The sequence below is a fragment of the Miscanthus floridulus genome, chromosome 6 (genome assembly GCF_019320115.1).
Source record: "Miscanthus floridulus cultivar M001 chromosome 6, ASM1932011v1, whole genome shotgun sequence".
NCBI lineage: Eukaryota > Viridiplantae > Streptophyta > Magnoliopsida > Poales > Poaceae > Miscanthus > Miscanthus floridulus.
In genome coordinates, this window is record NC_089585.1 from 108153056 (window position 1) to 108171372 (window position 18317).

An 18317-nucleotide genomic window follows, 5' to 3' on the forward strand; every position below is an offset into this window, starting at 1 on the left:
ATCAGCCGGAGGATCCAAATGTCCCGGTTAAAGTTTAGTAGCAAGAACTTTTAGCCGCTAAAGGTTAGCTTTAAAATTTTAGCTAGCTAAATTTTAGTTGCATCGTTTGGATCATCTGGCCTCATGTTTAGATCAATCATATCATGGAATAGGCCGTTGTATCGAAACTAGTTCTTGTATGGCTTCTTTTCGAGGCTTTTACATGTGTGGCATTAAAAAAGTTTGTAATTACACATAGGCCATAAAAAAAGTTGACCGTACACATATGCCACCGTTCTAAACTTTTTTGCTCTCCAAGCCATTCCATCCGCATTCCATTCATTTTTCACCGTTTGGGAGTCCTGACAAGTGGGTCAGGTCTGTCAAAAAGTCCATAATACACCTATCATCTCTATCCTCTCTTTCTCTCTCTCAAACTCGACCTCATCTCTCTTCTCCGCGCGCGCCCCCGGCGGAGCTCGCCCGCGCACGTGGCTGGCCGGGGCGGAGCTCGCCCGTGCGCACCCGCGGCGGCCGGGGCGAAGCTCGCCCGCGCCCGCGCGCGCCCGTGGCTGGTCGGGGCGGAGCTCGCCCGCGCGCGCCCGTGGTGGCCGGGGCGGAGCTCCCCCACAGCCGCACCCACGCCCACGTCGGCAGGGCGGGGTGGAGCTCACCTCCTCGCGTCACCTCCACGCGCGTTGCGGCAGCTCCACGCGTGCCTCCTCCTGGCTCTCGCCGCCGCCGTTGGGGACGAGGCCGCCTCCCTGCACACCGGGGCCCTCGCTGTCGCCGTCGGGGCTCGTGTCGGTGTGCGCGGGGGAGCTCCGCTCTCGGCTGCTGCAGCTCCCCTTTGCTCACCGTGTCCATCCCCGCCATCTCCTTCTTCTTGGCCGTGGCGGCGCCGGAGGCGCGCCTGCGCCTTGCCCGGGCGCGAAGCGCGCGGCGGCACAGCGCGGTGGGCACGCCCACGACTGCGAGCACGATGAGCTCCACCACTGTGAAGGGGAAGCGGCAGCACACCGCTTGCGTCGCGACGACGAGCAGGAGCACGGGGAGCGCAGAATGGAGGCGCAAGAGAAAGAGAGAGAAAAAGAGAGTTTGGGTAGCTGACAAACAGACCTCACCGTGGGTAAAATGGTCATTTCACCTGTCGGTTTGACACCGTTAAGTAGAAAAACGGACGGAATGGCTTAGAGAGCGAAGAAGTTCAGAACGGTGGCATATATGTACGGTCAACTTTTTTAATGGTCTGTGAACTTTTTTAACGGCACACATGTAAAAGCCTCCTTCTTTTCTCTCCCTTAACTCCTCTATAGGTGAGGCTGGTTTTTTTTTCCAGGGGAGACTCTTTGCAGAGCAGTAGGCCATGAAAGCTGATGTAAGGAAGCCTTCGGCCCAAGCCCAACCACATCTTCGATGCTCTTGAGTTGAAGGCAACAACAGCTCATTAATTTTAGTTAGGACTTATTAGTTATATTATAATATTTTTCTCTCACACCAAATCAACATCAATTAGATTTATCAACTTAAAAACTAACTAAAAAAACAGGCTGAAAGTCGAAAAAGAAAGCGAAAATCAGCCTGCCCAATATTTTTTCCCTCCCAGCAGTCTACGTCGCTCCAACTCCAACCCACCTCCAAAATAAATCATTATGTCAAGTCAAGAGATTAAAAAGGCCCAGTCCGAATCTCCACATCCCCATCCAGGCCTAGTTTAGATTACAAGTTTTTTCACTTTCTTTCCATCACATCAAATCTTTGAACACATGCATGAAGTATTAAATGTAAATAAAAAATAATTAATTACACAGTTTGATTGTAAATTACGAGACGAATTTTTTAAGCCTAGTTAGACCATGATTAGACAATAATTATCAAATACAAATAAAAGTACTACAGTGCCAAATACTAATTCCTAACCTCAATCCCTCGGCTAGGCCCGCGCCTTTTTTTTGAGCAAATTTCTTCATTGCCACTTAAACCTATAACACTCCCTTCATTGCCATTCAAAATTATATGTTCCCTTCACTGTCATCCATTTTAAATTTCAAATCCCTTCACTGCCATTGCCGTCCAATACAGAGAGATTGTTGTTAGATAGCATGTAAAAGACAATCTTACCCTTAAAAATTTCTCTATATCAATCCTTTGGTTGCCATTGAACTTTAGAACACGCGCAAATCAATTGAAGACCTGTCAGCAATATACAGTGACAAAAATGATAACATTTCAACACATGCATAGAAATATGACAACAATCCATATAATATATTGATATTCATTAGTTCAAATGTTTACCAACCAAACTAGCAATTCATTGGATTACAGACCAAACAAAATAACAGGTTCAAGCAGCCATTGTTAATTCTTAACTAGGCTCATACTTTCTAAGCAAAATAAGCAGCCATAAGTTTATATATCAAGCAAAATAAGAGGGTTGTACGACATTACAGACCATACAAATGAGTTGCTTGAATTACAAATTCAAATCTGGAAGTTTTCTCTTGCTTCTAGTGTGTGCAGCAGGGCTTTGCCTTAGAGGGTTCTTGCTTCTAGTCCCCATTGCTGAACTATCTGTTGATGTTGTAACTTGCTGCTTCTTATTTTTCCCTTGTGCCTTTGCCTTCCTTTTACCCTTTTTCTTTACTATAGGCATGGATGTGGCAGCTGGTGGTGTGGTTTCACCTAAAGTGAATAAAGGGTACTCAATGGAAAGTGTCTCAGGTTGGTTTGAGCCACTACCAGACCTGCATGTGAGTGAGTTTTACAATTTTAGAGAATAATATTGAGAATGCTATAATTAAGAACAAATAACATTGGATATTGGGCACATACTTGACCTGATTATAAAAGGGCTTAGTCTTGCTGGTCAGTCTGAAAATCTAGCCCACAAGGTGTATAATTCGAAAGTATCTAAGCAAAGAAAAGAGCATATTCAGAAACATTTATGTACAAAAAAGTAGTCACAGATCAAGTACATGAACGGCATTATCAACTTTTCAGGATGGAAAAATTTACAAGGACAAGGGTATTGATGAGCCCAATTAGCCTTCAATCCTAGCAGTTAATGCTCACTCATGTCTGAAAAGGACATATCAGTACTAATGAAAGAAAATAAAATAGATTTAAACATGAAATATAGGTATAGAGATTTCAGTTCATAGATTTTCATTTATAATTTTTACATCATACCTGAATAAATGAAAATAAGGAAACAAACCTATCTTTGTATGAATGTTGAGCCAGCTTATGTATGAATTTTAAACATGTATTTTTGTTAATGCTTCATGTCAGCAGTCCATTGTGCTTGTGATTTTTTTTTGAATGGCAATGTGCTTGTGATGGAGGTCGGCAGCAGCAGCAGGCATGCAGCCTTGTCATCAGGGCATGTAGCAGCAGCAGCATGCGTGCAGTCGCTGCTTGTCAGCAGGCGAAGCAGCAGCAGCAGCATACGTGCAGTGGCGCCAAATGCATGTGCACCTATTAGCTCTCCATCCAAACGCCTTCAGCTAATAGTATCTATAATAGAACTACTATCAGATAGTGAATCCAAACACTCTTTAGCTAATAGGTAGATAATAATTATCTAGCTAATATTAGATATGAGCTATTATCTAGATAACTACTATCAGATAGTGAATCCAAACAAGGCCTTATATTGGTACACTTTCGTTAATAGCTTACTTGTTCAGTAGAGGACAGGCTTGTCCGATTACCAGCATGATTGTTTTAAATAAACCAGGTTGGTATCTTTGAAAATTCATGCAATACTATGTTTTGTTTGGTTGATTATTCTTTTGTTTCGGAGATGATTTCTTGTTGATGCTTAGTGCCTTATATGTGCAAGCCGTTAAGATTTTTATGTTAGGTGATAAGCAAAGAGGCATGACTGCATGACCAAGTCATTGCGTAGTGACTACTTAAGTCTGAGTATACTGATCGTTAGTATGAGGCCTAAATAAATGAAAAAAAGGAAATAAACCTATAATTCAAACTGGAAATAACTCCAGGCAATCCATCAGAAAGAAGTATGGCTAATTCATTGCATAGTGACTACTTAAAGTTTCTGCTGAGTATAAATTAAAGCTCACACATGATTCTTAGTTTGACAAGAACAGGTCACAATGGTCCACAAGATGGCTCCAGCATATTACTGCAATGCTGTCTTTTGTAACATTGATAACTAGATTCAGGCCACAATGAAATAGAACAGTAATGGACTAATTATAGGCAAATGATCAAAATATACAACCAGGCAACAAGGATTTCTCATCTGACCAGTGAAAGGTGTTGAGCAACCACATACCACAAATTGGAAACGGATACATGCATATTTCCATGCCCACAAGGATTTCTCATCTGATCGCACCCAAGGCCGGTTCCTCGCCCCCAAGAACCATAGGACGGAATCAAGAACGCGCACCCAAGAACCCTAGGACTGAGAATACAGGAAGGAAAAGGAGGGCGGTGCGTTACCGGCGAGAAGGCGGCTGGAGATGATAGGCGCCGCAGGAGAGAACGCTGAGTCGCCGTCACATCCGAGTCGCCCCCCGGCGGGAGCTGCTGCAGCGCCGCCGAGTCGCCCCGAGGTTCCTTCCAGTCAGTTCCCGGGCCGAGGTACAGCTAGAGTGGGGCGTCAGCTGGGAAGGCCCGGCGGCCGGGTGACGGCTGGAGCGGGGCGTCGCTTGGGGCGGGTCGGTGGTGAGGCTCGGGCGGGGTCGGAGGCACGGCGTCGTGGGGCGGGTCCGGCGTCGCGTCGGTGGAGTTGGAGGCGGGCGTCGCGTCGGGTCGGTGGAGTCGGAGGCGGGGTCGGAGGCGGGGCGTCGCGTCGGGCGGTGTCAGAGGCGGGCGTCGCGTCGGGCAGGGTCGGAGGGGATCTAGGGTTCTAGCTCGAGAAGATTTGGGACGAGGGAGCAGACCACTCGTGGTCTCTGTTTTCATCGTCGGGAGGAGGGTAAAATTGGTACAACATTTACATAGGATAGTCTTCTAACGCCGTTCCGTTACCTCAGTGGCAATGGAGGAAACAAAATATATGTACGAATGGCAATCAAGGGAACGAAATCTACATGTTAGACTGCAATGGTAGTGAAGGAATTTGAAATTTAGAATGGATGGCAGTGAAGAGAACATATAATTTTAAATGGCAGTAAAGGGAGTGTTATATGTTTTAGTGGCAATGAAGGAATTTGCTCCTTTTTTTTACAATAAATATAATATATAAAATTTTAAAAATAAAAAGGCGAAAACATCCGATACGCGAACGCTGCCGGCCCCAAGCTGTCAGCGACACACCCTGCGCCAGTCACAGCCGGAGGAGACACACCCTCCCAGACTCGGCGTCTCCTCCGCTTCTCTCGTGTAACTGCAGCGTCTCCGCCGCGTACAGCCGCCGGCTAACCATCTCAATTCTCACGACGCCACCGCCTAGTCACCCTCCCTGACGACGCGGCGCCATGCCTCCTCCCCAGGACGGGGTCCATGACTCCGCGGCGCGGGTCCCGCTCCTCCCGCCCCCTGCTCCGCGCCGCGCGGCCGTGAGGCTCCGCCCGCTCCCGCTCCTCATCGCCGCGGCGTTCGCGGCCTCCTACCGCCTCCTCTTCCACCTCGCGCCCGCGCCGTCCTACTACCAGTCCCTCCTCCTCTCCCTCGGCTCCAACGACACCGCCGCCACGCACCTCCACGCGCTCACCATCCGCCCCCACCTAGCGGGCACGGGCGCCAACGCCCTCGCCGCCGCGCACGTCGCCTCCACGCTCTCCTCCCACTCCTTCCCCACCCGCCTCACGAGCTACTCCGTGCTCCTCTCCTACCCCGCGCACCGCTCTCTCTCGCTCTCCACGCCGGGTCGCGACACGGTGCTCTTCGCTTTGAAGCAGGAAACCTACGCAGGCGACCCCTACGACGCGGTCTCCGCCGAGGCCGTCCCCACCTTCCTCGCCTACGCGGCCTCCGGCTCGGTCGCCGCCGAGGCCGTCTACGCCAACTACGGCCGCGCAGAGGACTACGCTTACCTCGCCGCCCGCGGCATCAACGTCACAGGAAAGGTCGCCGTCGCGCGCTACGGCAAAGTGTTCCGCGGCGATATCGTCAGGAACGCGCGCGACGCCGGCGCCGCCGCGGCGGTAATATACAGCGACGCGAAGGACTACGCGGCCGGGAAGGCCTTCCCGGACGGACCGTGGATGCCGCCGACAGGCGTGCAGGTGGGTAGCACGTTCAAGGGGGTCGGGGACCCCACGACGCCGATGTGGCCGTCGGCGGAGGGCTGCGAGCGCCTGAGCATCGCGGAGGCGATGAGCTCCGATGACATGCCGGGGATACCGGCGCTGCCGGTGTCCTGGAAGGATGGGGAGACCATACTACAGCTCATCGGCGGCGATGTGGCGCCCAAGGATTGGCAAGGAGGCGATGGCGCGGCGGCTTACAGGATTGGGCCCGGCCCGGCAGTGCTCAACCTGACCTACATAGTAAGTGGCTCTTTTGCTGTACAGGAGCTGGAGATGGAAACTTGGAAAGGACAGAGAAAATCTTCTTTTGATATTTGTTGTTTTCTTTGTATAGGGGAATGAGACGATGGTTACTATTCAGAACGTCATTTCGGTGATTGAAGGGAGAGAAGAACCTGAACGGTATGATCAAAATCCCCAAACCAACACTATCACCTTATCCCCAATGCCCCATCTAAACTCCAATTTTGGAAAGGGACACTGTAGCATCTATAGTACAAATCCGTCTGTGGCCTCAAGCGTCAGCTTGAATGCTATGAATGGAAGGTAAATGTGACTCGTAAAATTTGAAGTGTACGAGACACTTTTTCTTTCAACAGTGTATGACACACTTTTTCATTGAAACAGTGTGCTGACACACACTAAGTATCTGTAATCATACTATAAAGGCAGAGTTATATTTCGTGTGGTGACCATCATTTACTGAACTTTGGGTGGCTAGTGATGAAACAGTCACCATGAACCACTTAGTGTTAAAGATATACCACAGATCTTGTATGGTATTTCAAGCTAGTTAATCGCTTACCAATCTCGTTCTTTGAAAGTTAAAAAAAAACTGCACAAATTCTGTGCAATTATCTTTGTAAAACATGCAGGTATGTAATCCTTGGAAATCATCGCGATGCATGGACATTTGGGGCAGTTGATCCGAACAGTGGGACAGCAACCCTGCTTGAGGTATGCTATATCTGGTCACCCAATTTTATATTCTAATTAAGATTTGCTCGACTTCTTGTTTATTAACTTCCATTAGATGTAGCTGGCTCAACGGTTGTCTGAGCTGCAAAAGAAGGGCTGGAGACCTCGACGGACCATCATCTTGTGCAACTGGGATGCTGAAGAGTATGGATTGGTCTCTCTCTCGACTCAATTGCTCATAATAATGTCCTGTTTTTTTGAATAACATGTCTTCTTGATACAATTTTCTTTGGGGAACATTGCAGACAGGATCCACTGAATGGGTCGAGGAGAACAGGGCAATGCTAACTTCAAGAACTGTTGCATACCTAAATGTTGATTGTGCGGTGGATGGTTATGGATTTTACGCATCTGCAACTCCTCAACTTGATGAATTGCTTAAAGAAGCTAGTAAGAAGGTATAGCAATTTGAAAGAATTATAGCAGAATTTTGGAGTTAACAGAGAGAATTTAACTCATTATGTGACCAGAAATTGTACAAGTGCCTTAATTGTATGGATACTGTAGTTATGCAAAGGGTACAGTCCAATAATTAGTACAATCACATTAGTTCCAAAAAAAATAGTACAATCAGAGGAACAAAAAATGCTTATTATTGACTATTAGCAGTTTGATTTGTGATGTAATTGGTTTTCTTGGATATACAATTGCTGTTAGTATGAACATCTGCTGACTATGACTAAAGTCAAATGGTGACTTCCCATACGAATCAATTATTCTGTCTCTCTAATTTTTTTCTGTTTTCATTGTTATTGAGGAAGGTCCAAAATCCAGACAATGGGACACAGAGTCTCTATGATTTGTGGATGGCTTCTAACAGTTCTCCTTTGGTAAGTAGTTAATGTTAGCTAAAGCCATTCCTTTTTCTTGACACAAGCTTGTCATCTTTCAGTATTTCAAGTGGTTAGCATGTAAAGGGAATCATAGACCTAGTTTTGTTTCGTCTTTGTTCCAAGTTCAGGATGTGTTGCTTTTGCTGCATTAGATGCAAGTTTAAGATTTTTTATGATTTAATGAGAGTTCTGTTGACAAATGTATGCATTAAGATTGGACGATTAGGAGGTGGAGGATCGGATTATTCTGCATTTGTTCAACACATTGGTATTCCATCAGTGGACATGACGATTGGGTCAGGTTTGTTCTACTTTCTTGTATATATACTTGCTTTCATTAACAACCTTCCTTGAAATGATCTGCTATACTGTTGTTTAAATTCGTCTTTAAATTTTATTTTTTTGGATTAATCAAATAAAATATTATTTTTACTAGATACCTTCCCTTTCACAATATAATTCTGAAGCATAGCCAATTCATTGAGAAACAATGCAAAAGAGGGAATTCTATCGATTTTTGTTTCCATTTTGTGCTGTTTGTTTGCAGACTATGCAGTCTATCATAGCTTGTATGATGACTTCATATGGATGGCAAAGTTTGGAGATCCCTTGTTCAAGAGGCATGTTGCAGGTAGGTTTACACCAACCTACATATAATGACTTGGATTTGTACCTTTGTCACGGATGTGTCTGACCCTTGGGTTTACATACTAACATGCTATATTTCATTGCATGCTTTGTTAGCTGCTGGAAGGAGAAACGTGATACATTTCTAACCATTTTTCATTTTGAGGAGACTGGAACTTTTTTACTTCTGCATGCTGTTTTCTCTAGAACACTACTTTAGGTCAGATTATAATGTACTCTGTCTCAAAAAGAATGCAATTCTAAGTTTGGGATGAGTCAAACTTTCTTAAGTTTGACAAAGTTTATAGAAAATAGTATAAATATTTGTGTCCAAATAGGTTTATTATGAAAATATATTTCATAACTAATCTAGTGGTATTTATTTGGTATCGTAAATGTTATTAACTTTTTTTGTATAGATTTGGTTAGACTTAAAATTGTTTGACTTCTCGATAAGTGAGAATTGCATTCTTTTTAGGATGGAGGGAGTACATCTTGTTTACTTATTAGCTCTGTCGTACAGCCACAGTATGTTAAAAAAAGCTTCGTTGTCTTTGTAGAATGAAACATGCATATAAAATTGTTGGGGTGAAATTTCCTTTGTGATTGTGATCCTTCATCTGTACTTTCAGTGAAAGTGGATTATGCTAAATTTTGTTAGTCCATCGGCAACATGTAAAATTAACTTTATGTTTCCTTTCTAGTTGCAAGCATGTGGGGGCTTGTTGCTCTTAGGCTCTCAGATGAGGAGATCCTACCCTTCAACTACAGCAGTTATGCTACAGAGCTTGAGGTAACCTGTCCTTCGGAGCTCTCAAACAAATTATGGATCCACCTGTTTCAGAATTGCTCGTTTTCTATCTTTCAATGAGAAGTCCAAATTTAGAGAATCATGACAGTTGGTCCTGGTTATCAGAATGGAGCATTGGGTTTAAGTGGAAGAGTACTGGGAATGTCTGTCAGCTTATCACCCCTGCACAAGTCAATCAAAGAGTTCAGAAAGGCAGTTCTGAAAGTGGATTCTGAATTGAAGGTATCCATTCTCCTGATTGCTGCGTGTTATTGCCTGATCCATGTTTTCAACTTTGTTTAACTTTTTACTTTATTTTTTTATTATAGGCTCTACAGACATGGAAAATTTGGGCCCCATGGAGAAACAGTCCCTTGAAGGTCAGAGACATCAATGACCGGCTGATGATGACCGAGCGGGCATTCACAGACCGGGAAGGACTGTCTGGACGGCCATGGTACAAACACCTGGTAAGTTCTTTTGGTGGGTTCTGAGAAAATACTGTCATCAGCTTATGTTATTGCCAGACTCACCGAAACGAAATCACGCAGATTTACGCACCTTCACTGCACAACGATTACGGGGCTCAAGTGTATCCAGGTGTTGATGACGCCATTCAGAGGGCGAAGAAAATAAATACTTCTGAATCCTGGCAATCTGTACAGCATGAGATTTACAGGGTCTCTCGAGTCATAAATCAGGCAGCGCTAGTTTTAAGTGGAGGTCTAACTTGAGTATATTTTTTTTTTACAATAACCCCGTTTCTGGTGGTACATGGCCCTTGGCCCTTGGCTATAACTTCTTGAAACCAGTAGCTGGACTGATACAGTATTGCGGTGGATGTGATATGGAAAAAAACTGTAAATTTTACTGCCAATACTTAAATTTATCAGAGTTCTTATTCTGATCTGATGATCTCGTTACTTGTAAATTGCATATTTCGCTGTCCAAACTTGTCCAGGTTCTCATCCTTATTCCGATTGTACCCTGCTGCACGTGCACACCTCACCCATGCGGTTGGTCCACGCTCCCGTGCGAACCGAACGTGCCCTTACGCTTCATCGCTGGCTCAACGTCGCACCGCCACGCCGCAGCAACGTGCATGCATGCCCCCATATTGTGTCCTTGCCGAGGTGCCTCACCCATCCATGGTCGTGTAGCCGTGCACGTCCATGCAGGCAGCAGGCGAGCTCATCGCGGCGGGAGGCAAGAAAGGTTGGAAGGGTGGGGAGTGAAAGTGATGCAAGGAGATGGCAGGGGTTGGTGCTGCTAAGGTGGGGTAGGAGCGAATCGAGCAACAGCGTTGACTGCCCACTCGCCAAGCACAAGCGAGGAGGGCCATGACACATCGTGTGGCGACAAGGCAACAGCGGTGTAACACGACACAAACAAGGAAGAGTGAAGAGGGCCACGATAGTGGGGGCTTGATTTTAGTTGATTGGCCACTCATCGAACACAAGCGAGGACACAAATGAGCAAGAGCGAGGACGGCCACGATAGTGGGGACACGTGTGGTGACAAGGCAACCACGATGCAACACAACACAAATGCATAGGTGAGGTAGACACATGTAGCGCGACTAGGTGAGGCCGACACGAAGTGAGGGAGGAGGTGGGCTGATATTATGATATAGTTACAAGTTTACTCAAAATAAGTTTAGATGGTTGTCGGGGACCTAGTACCGGGATACCCTATGAAGTGGAACTAATAACCATTAAACGTTGACACTTCCGGTCAGACAAGAACGCTACCGCACTTCTTGTCCGAACGACGGAAGATTGGTTCCGCCTTGCCCGACCACCGAGGGCTAGACTCCGCCTCGCCCGGCGTCCGGGGGTGGGCTCCGCCTCGCCCGACCCCCGAGGGCTAGGCTCCGCCTCGCCTGATGGCTAAGGGCGGACTCCGCGTCGCCCGACGGCTAAGAGCTAGACTCCGCCTCGCCTGACCCCTGAGAGCTAGGCTGCGCCTCGTCCGATGGCTAAGGGCGGGCTCCGCCTCGCCCGACGGCTAAGGGCTAGACTCCACCTCGCCCGACGCCCGAGGGCGGGCTCCGCCTCGTCTGACGACTAAGGGCTAGCTCCGCCTCGCCCGACGACTGCACCCTGATCCTTCATAAAGACGAGCACAGGGTACGACAGGACATTCGAGTCAACCGCAGTGTTGAGGGCCCTTTCCGACCTAACAGTGCCCGAACAGTGTTGTAGGCGCCGACTTTTATCCCACGGTGTTGTAGGTGCCGCCATCAGTCCTCGGACGTGGATACTAACACAAGCATGCGACAACCACTACGATCCAAGATAGAATTCACATTATCTACAGTGACGGACGTAGGGTCACTTCCCCGCCTACTCCCCGAAGGGTCGCAGCTTGGCCCTCTGACACGCCTGCACCATCGGCCGGCGAAGGATGGGACGCACCCACTTACTGACAGAAGCCAGGACACGGCCCTATAAGGATCAGCGAACACGCCATCTCTGACACGGTCTACCATGATAGCAGGGCAGGCACACGAAAAAAGGAAGACCCGACTCCCCCGAAGGACCTTCTCTACCTTTGGTTTTTTTCTCTTTCTCCCATCTGTATCCCCTGTTCCCCCTTGGTCTATAAAAGGGAGGACAGGGCACCCCACTTAAGGGACCGACTTTTGACGGATCGTTTAGGACACACAACACGCAGTCAAGTAGCAACCGAGCTCTTGGCGTCCTTTCGACCCTTCCATCGGAGACTTGGGAACTGTCACTCTCTCGACTGTTTGTACCCCCTACTACGAACATTTTTCCGGTACTAATAACATGAGCAGCAGCAGACTGGACATGGGGACATTCTGCCCGAAGCCAGTATAAACCTTGTGTCCTTTAGTATACCATCCGAGCCTAACGCGCAACAATTATAAATTTACTAGCCGATGTTTGTTCGAAACACCGACAATAGTCCTAGTACGATGCATGCAATTTAAAGTCTAACTCAGAATAAGTTTAACGAGTAGGGTGTGTAATTTACAAATAATTCAAGACGAGTTTGCGATTACCACCCGTAAATTTCTTTTTAAGGAAAATGCTTTCGTGGCTCTATGTGCTAAAATTCCTTTCTTACTCAAAAAAAATTCGGCTTCCTTAGCCCTTTTAGATTCGAAGTTACCTATTTGGCTTGAAAATCAACTTTCCTAATTCCTTCCTTGTCCCTAAAAACGTTCGACTTCTTGCATTCGTCCTTTTAGATTTGAAGTTGCTTAATTGCCCTGAAATCCAACTTTCCTAATTCCTTTCTTGGCCCTAAAAAACTTCAACTTCTTTCCTTGGTCCTTTTAGATTTGAACTTACTCAATTGGCCTAAAATCCAACTTTCCTTCCTTTTATGACCTTTCCATCAAATTTGGCCATTAACGGTGTTAAGTAGAGGATGAAATATCAATTTTACCCATGGGCGAAATAGGTAAGTTTAGTTTTCATATATTTCATTTTGGTGATTATTTAGACTACTTTTGGATAGAATGTACCTTATTTTCTACAATTATGATGACTTCAAACTATGCGAAAATAGTCTAAAAATAACCCTTAAAAACTGAACTTACCTATCTTGCTTAGGGGTTCTGTCATTTCATCCACCACTTAACACCGAAAGTGACCAAATTTTATGGAAGGGCCATATACGAAAAGAAAGTTAGATTTCAGACCAAATAGGTAATTTCAAATCTAGAAGGACCGATCAAAGATGGAAAAAACCAAACTCTTCTCAGGTCCAAGGAAGGAATTTTCTTGCGTTATAAATGGTGATTGTCGGCTGTCGCTACATTGGTGTCAGCTGTGAAACAACATTCGTAGGTCAGTTTCTTGTTTACTTCACTCCAATATGTAAAGAAACTCAAAATAAAAATTGTTCAAACCTAGAAACTAGAATATTTCTCCAGCAGAATCTGAAGGAACAGCAGACAGAAAATTATCAGATGAATCAATGATAAGGAACTCGTGAGACGACTCAAAGGGAGTTGAAGTTGTAAAATGAAGGCCCTGCACAAGCAGCAGGTCCGTCTGCAAAAAAAACAGTAGCACCTAATGTGAAGCATGGCTCAAAGCTCGAAGCCAAAGATTCGGTAAAAGCTCCCGAACAATTGTTTTGACCCATATATTATCTACGCAAGAAACCCATGGCTTGGTAAACATTGTTTAGGGTGATGTCCGCTATCTCAGCAGCTTTTCCTGCTCCTTCTAAAAGAACATTATCCAAGTAGGCTGGGTCAGACATTATCTCCTCGTAACGGACCTACAAATGTGTGAAAAAAACAGAATTAAAAGAAAGGATTCGTATGAGATTAATTATGCAAATAAAAAGAACTTGATCGCTAAATTTGTCAAATACAATGGTTCAGTCCAATTGGAGGGGTAAGCATAAGGGTTGCACATTATCAAACTGTACAGATCAAGGGTCATGGAACCTGAATAGGCTGCAAATGATCAATTAGAGCTTCCGTAAGAGTAGTCTTGAATGTTCCCCAGTTCATGTGTTGGCACTCGCTAACAACTTCCTGAAAAACAATATTAGTAAAAATATCAATCTTAACTAACTTGAAATAACAAATTTATACTGGATATAGGTGAAACGTCTATATATAGGCAACTCTGCTTCATGTTTAGCCTGTGTATAGGTGTACTACAGCATGCAAAAATTAGATACCTCCTTAGTCTTCCCAGTGATAATCTGGTATATAGAGAGAAGATTTCCGCATTCCGGCCTCTCTGGGTTGTCGAACTCCATACTGTAATATATGAGTTCAATGAAATGAGTTTCCATAACAATGAAAGGAGAGGTAGAGAGGGCGGAGAAGAGAGGAAGAGAGAAACCCTGGGAATGAGTCAGTTTTGCAGCGCTTGATTTTATTTGCGATCACCTACCAAAAAGAAGACAGCTATTTATGAATAAATCCAATCATAGAAATATATGAACATGTTATTAAAGTTATAAAAATATGGAGGCATGAGGATTCAATTCATATCACTATCCTTAGATCCTTACATCTTTTGGGTCAAGAAGGTTAATACGAGACTGATCTGAAGGAGCAGACTTGGACATCTGTCACCAAAACAGAAGTCAGCACAGTACATGTATAGAGCACAGTAATCAGGTAAGTAGAAAAATATGAACCAGCTCAGAACATAATTCAAAAATTAAATGCATATCTAGCAGTATTGTTAATCACCTTGGAGAGACCATCAGTTAGGGACATAACACGAGCCCCTGCTGGAGGAATAAGAGCTTCAGGAACCTAAACAATAAAACCAGAAGGTACTCTAATCTAAGTATAGCATAGATAACTTAGAAGGATGTGAAATTGTGTATATGCATGACATTTTGCACACCTTAAATAGCAAACCCCCTCTCCTGCCAAGCAAAAAATATAAATGAGTTGTCATGAAAAGACAAACTACTACTGGAACTGCAAAAAGCGGGACAAAAAAATTTATCTCACCCTCCCAGTTTCTTCCACTTTCTTCCACCATAAAGATTATTTACACGCTCAGCTATTTCACGAGTTAATTCCAAATGTTGTGTTTGATCTTCACCAACAGGTACCAGATCGGACTGCGATCATTCAAGTAAGCCATTGTTCATATTGAGGTGAGAAAAACAAGGGAATAAATACAGCTGAATTGAAATGTTGCATTCATGCTACCTAAATGAGCTGTTAATAATTCACCTGGTACAAAAGGATGTCAGAAGCCATTAGAACAGGATAAGTCAAAAGTGCAACCCCAACATTTTCATCACCCTGATAAAAAAAGCATCAGCAGTACTATTATAGTCAACCTTATAAAATCTGAAATATCTTTAACACCATAATGTAAGGCATTGAGGGATTTTGCAAGAATGGAATCTGACTCCACCTTATCACTACATATGGAATTAATGCTTCAGTAAAATAGTAGGGCTAGAACTAACAGCTTTAAAGTTTAAAGCAGCACTGAAGCTGTATAAAGTGACAAGGCACAGTTGTGATCTGATGATAAAATTAGACATCACATGGTGTGAACTAAGCACTCATGTTGATCAAACAGAAATCCACAATGAAGAGTGATTATTAGGCCAAAAGTATTAAAACACAAGGAAGATATTGCAAGATCATTTATCTGCACCTTTGACTCAATAATCCATCAAATGTGAAAGCCAAACCCTAGCATGGAATTGATGTATCCTCAAACATGACTATGGTAGTGGCCCATAAGCACATGGAATTGCTAGTTACAAAAAGGAATGTTTTGATGAAATACTTTATCCCAGTTCTTAGTATGATGTAGACATGTGCATGTTATTGGAGAGCATTTTGAACTGCAAGAATAGTTGCATATCGTTCATTATTTCATCAGGTGTTTGAATCACAAAAAATAAGATGTTGACAATGAAAGAGACATCTATATTCCTTGTCCCTTCTCATAACATGTTTAATTTCTCAAACAAAATTTGATGGTGAAAGCTGTCGTACAGCAAGTGACGCACCGCCTTGCGAGACTTCTCTTTGAACTGGATCATTCTATTCAGCCAGCCAATAGGAGTAGAAGAACTCAATAGCCACATCAACTCAACATGAGCACGGACATGAGACTGTACAAAGATAGAAGCCTGAAAACACACAGAGTCATAATACATAACAACAGAAGCATACACATACAGAATAATCAAAACACAGTGAGGCAGACCTTGGAGCTGTCGACGCCACACGCCAGATATATTGCAGCAGTGCTTCTTGTTGCTTTGGAAAGCAGTGGCGCCTCATATGGTAAAGTAATCTGCAAATATTTTGAACAAAGTGATAAACATAACCTAACAAATTTAAAAGAGCAACAAAATGAACCATAGACAGCAATATCTTTATAAAAATCAATTATGAAATAAATAGAACAAGAACAAAAGCAGCTCCTTATTCCTCCAATCCTCCTGCAAGGTAACAACATAGTTTGAATATACAACATGGAAAACACTTAGCTAACATCATAAGGTTGAAAGAATATCATGTATTACACAAATATCATGCAGCATATGTGAAAGAGATATTTAAGAAAGCAAGTTAATAGGAAGGCTGTAATTTGTCTAAGGACACCAGAACAGGGTAGAAAAATTCATTGATAACAATTATGTGAATACCAATTTATCAAGCTGTTAAACTAATACAATTATTATGCTTCTGTTGTAAGATGGACATATCCTAAGAAAGAACTTACTGCATGAAGATCCACGATGAAAAAGAATGTCTCGTATAAATCCTGCAATGAAGTGACATATAAGAAGATATAACGATGCAAACTACCCTGAACAAGGGATGAATTAACACTGATAAGTTCACTACTTTGTAGTTACCTCTTGAATATAGTTCAATATAGATGAAACAATATCATAACTGAAAAGGCCTTGGTACTGAACAAACTGTTTCTTGATTAATACTTCTGATTGTTTTCATTCCTTTCAAGTTCTTTTTAGTTCTCTACCACTTAAGCATAGCCTATACAGTGCAATTCAAAGGAACTTGTAATTTCAAAGCAACATATGTAATACCTGAAGTGCAACCCAATTCTTAATTGCCCCTAGATAATTTCCAAGGTGAACCAGTCCTGTTGGCTGTACACCAGAAACTACTCTTTTCCTGCAACAGTGAACACAGCTAGCTGTTCGATTTAGGGAAAAGAGGGTAAATAGATTTATCAGAACCAAATCACAACCTTAACATCAATTCATTACATAACTATGAGCCATCATGGAAATAGGCACCATGTCTATTCATTACACAACTAGGAGCCATCACGGAAATAGGCACGATGTCTATGGATAACTAAAAGTTCCTAGAGAAATCCTCCCCATCCAAACGGGCCCTATGGAAACTTTCTGTGACATATAAGGAAATTTTAGTCCTGTATTTTTTCCCCTTCTATTGTGCTAAACTTTCTGTCTCATGTCCCCTTCTATTCTGTTGAACTTTCAGTCAATCGAAACATGTCGTTGAAGCAAAAGGAAGGCCAAACGATCATTAGTAAATGCATATGGAGAAAAGAGCTGTATTGCAACCATGGTGTAGAGAGTTTCCTCAACCACGACTGCAAGCAGCAAGTAAAATGCATTCTACAGCAATTCAATTCTAGCATTGGTCATTTGCAGAATTCCAAAACATCACAAACTTTATATATTCAATGAAGGTATACCCGAACGCATCAACATCTGAGCAAACTCAGAGGCTTATACCATTGTATTAAAATCTCCTTTCTCTCGTAAAATCTCCTCTCTCTCTCTCGTGAATTAGCCAAACTAAAATGCAGGTCCACGAGGGATTCCCAAAGGCGACGTGCTAAAAGCCAAAATGCCACACAAACCCGAAAATACGCAACAAAGCATTACGTCGAACACCACCCTGACAGGGAGGCGCTGGACTTACTTCCTTGCCGGAGGAGCAGACGCTTCCTCGGTGGGGCCGGGAACGGCTTCAACCGCGCTGCAATTGAGACGACGGAGTGGGTGGATGCCAGAAGCGAGCACTCCTCCTCGGGCACCAACGCCATTCCTTAAGCTACGACACCAAACGGCGGAAAAAAAAACAGAAGTTGCAGCATCAACGGCGAAGTAATAAAAAGGGTCAGGGTTTGAGCAGAGCGTACCAGGTGTACGCGAAGTGCGGCGGGCGGTGGAGGACGTGACAGAGGAGCGCGCGGCTCATGGCGTCGTCCCCGTCCTCCGCTACCCTTCTGATTTGGCTGCGCGGCTTTGGTTGGAGAAGCCGCAAGCGGACAGCGTGCTTGGACGTGTCTTCCGCGATGGCGAGCTGAGGCAGGGTGGGCCGCGTAAAACAGGACCGGGTGGAACCGGACGGTGCGGATCCAGCCCAACCCAACAGGACATTCTAGA

The 18317-nt window shown here is 44.4% G+C and overlaps 2 protein-coding genes and 1 long non-coding RNA gene across 4 annotated transcripts; 1 reads left to right on the plus strand and 2 right to left on the minus strand.

The window, feature by feature from the left end:
• Nucleotides 1-2312: 2312 nt before the first annotated feature.
• Nucleotides 2313-4861, minus strand: LOC136458977 (uncharacterized). The gene is made up of 3 exons (XR_010760113.1): nucleotides 4456-4861; nucleotides 2815-2892; nucleotides 2313-2726 (listed from the first exon to the last, which is right to left on the minus strand). It is a non-coding gene; the product is annotated as an uncharacterized lncRNA (long non-coding RNA).
• Nucleotides 4862-5298: 437 nt separating this feature from the next.
• LOC136456536 (probable glutamate carboxypeptidase LAMP1) lies at nucleotides 5299-10346 on the plus strand. The gene is made up of 12 exons (XM_066456441.1): nucleotides 5299-6449; nucleotides 6544-6611; nucleotides 7085-7166; nucleotides 7249-7341; nucleotides 7433-7585; nucleotides 7949-8017; nucleotides 8234-8321; nucleotides 8568-8651; nucleotides 9352-9440; nucleotides 9564-9680; nucleotides 9767-9907; nucleotides 9989-10346. The coding sequence occupies exons 1-12, from the start codon at nucleotides 5436-5438 to the stop codon at nucleotides 10169-10171; spliced, it is 2181 nt and encodes a 726-aa protein (XP_066312538.1). The 5' UTR covers nucleotides 5299-5435; the 3' UTR covers nucleotides 10172-10346.
• Nucleotides 10347-13228: 2882 nt separating this feature from the next.
• On the minus strand, nucleotides 13229-18236 carry LOC136456540 (tryptophan--tRNA ligase, chloroplastic/mitochondrial-like). Of its 2 annotated transcripts, XM_066456447.1 has the most exons (15): nucleotides 18071-18236; nucleotides 17851-17982; nucleotides 16980-17067; nucleotides 16649-16690; nucleotides 16127-16216; nucleotides 15927-16049; nucleotides 15130-15201; nucleotides 14902-15014; nucleotides 14792-14813; nucleotides 14632-14697; nucleotides 14448-14504; nucleotides 14276-14322; nucleotides 14109-14190; nucleotides 13870-13959; nucleotides 13234-13697 (listed from the first exon to the last, which is right to left on the minus strand). In XM_066456447.1, the coding sequence occupies exons 1-15, from the start codon at nucleotides 18127-18129 to the stop codon at nucleotides 13563-13565; spliced, it is 1218 nt and encodes a 405-aa protein (XP_066312544.1). In that variant the 5' UTR covers nucleotides 18130-18236; the 3' UTR covers nucleotides 13234-13562. The 2 variants fall into 2 exon arrangements, with proteins under 2 accessions (XP_066312545.1, XP_066312544.1); XM_066456448.1 differs by lacking the exons at nucleotides 17851-17982; nucleotides 18071-18236 and having other exon boundaries at nucleotides 13229-13697; nucleotides 16127-16364.
• Between the last annotated feature and the right edge of the window lie 81 nt (nucleotides 18237-18317).

Bases quoted from the DNA above. Each gene is read 5' to 3' on its own strand.
- LOC136456536 (XM_066456441.1), top strand. From the start codon at position 5,436: ATGCCTCCTCCCCAGGACGGGGTCCATGACTCCGCGGCGCGGGTCCCG. The intron at 7,586-7,948 runs GTATAGCAATTT...TTATTGAGGAAG, and splicing joins TTAAAGAAGCTAGTAAGAAG to GTCCAAAATCCAGACAATGG. The intron at 9,908-9,988 runs GTAAGTTCTTTT...GAAATCACGCAG, and splicing joins GGCCATGGTACAAACACCTG to ATTTACGCACCTTCACTGCA.
- LOC136456540 (XM_066456447.1), bottom strand. From the start codon at position 18,129: ATGAGCCGCGCGCTCCTCTGTCACGTCCTCCACCGCCCGCCGCACTTC. The intron at 15,202-15,926 runs GTGCGTCACTTG...TTTTTTTATCAG, and splicing joins AAGAGAAGTCTCGCAAGGCG to GGTGATGAAAATGTTGGGGT. The intron at 15,015-15,129 runs GTGAATTATTAA...GAATGATCGCAG, and splicing joins CTGACATCCTTTTGTACCAG to TCCGATCTGGTACCTGTTGG.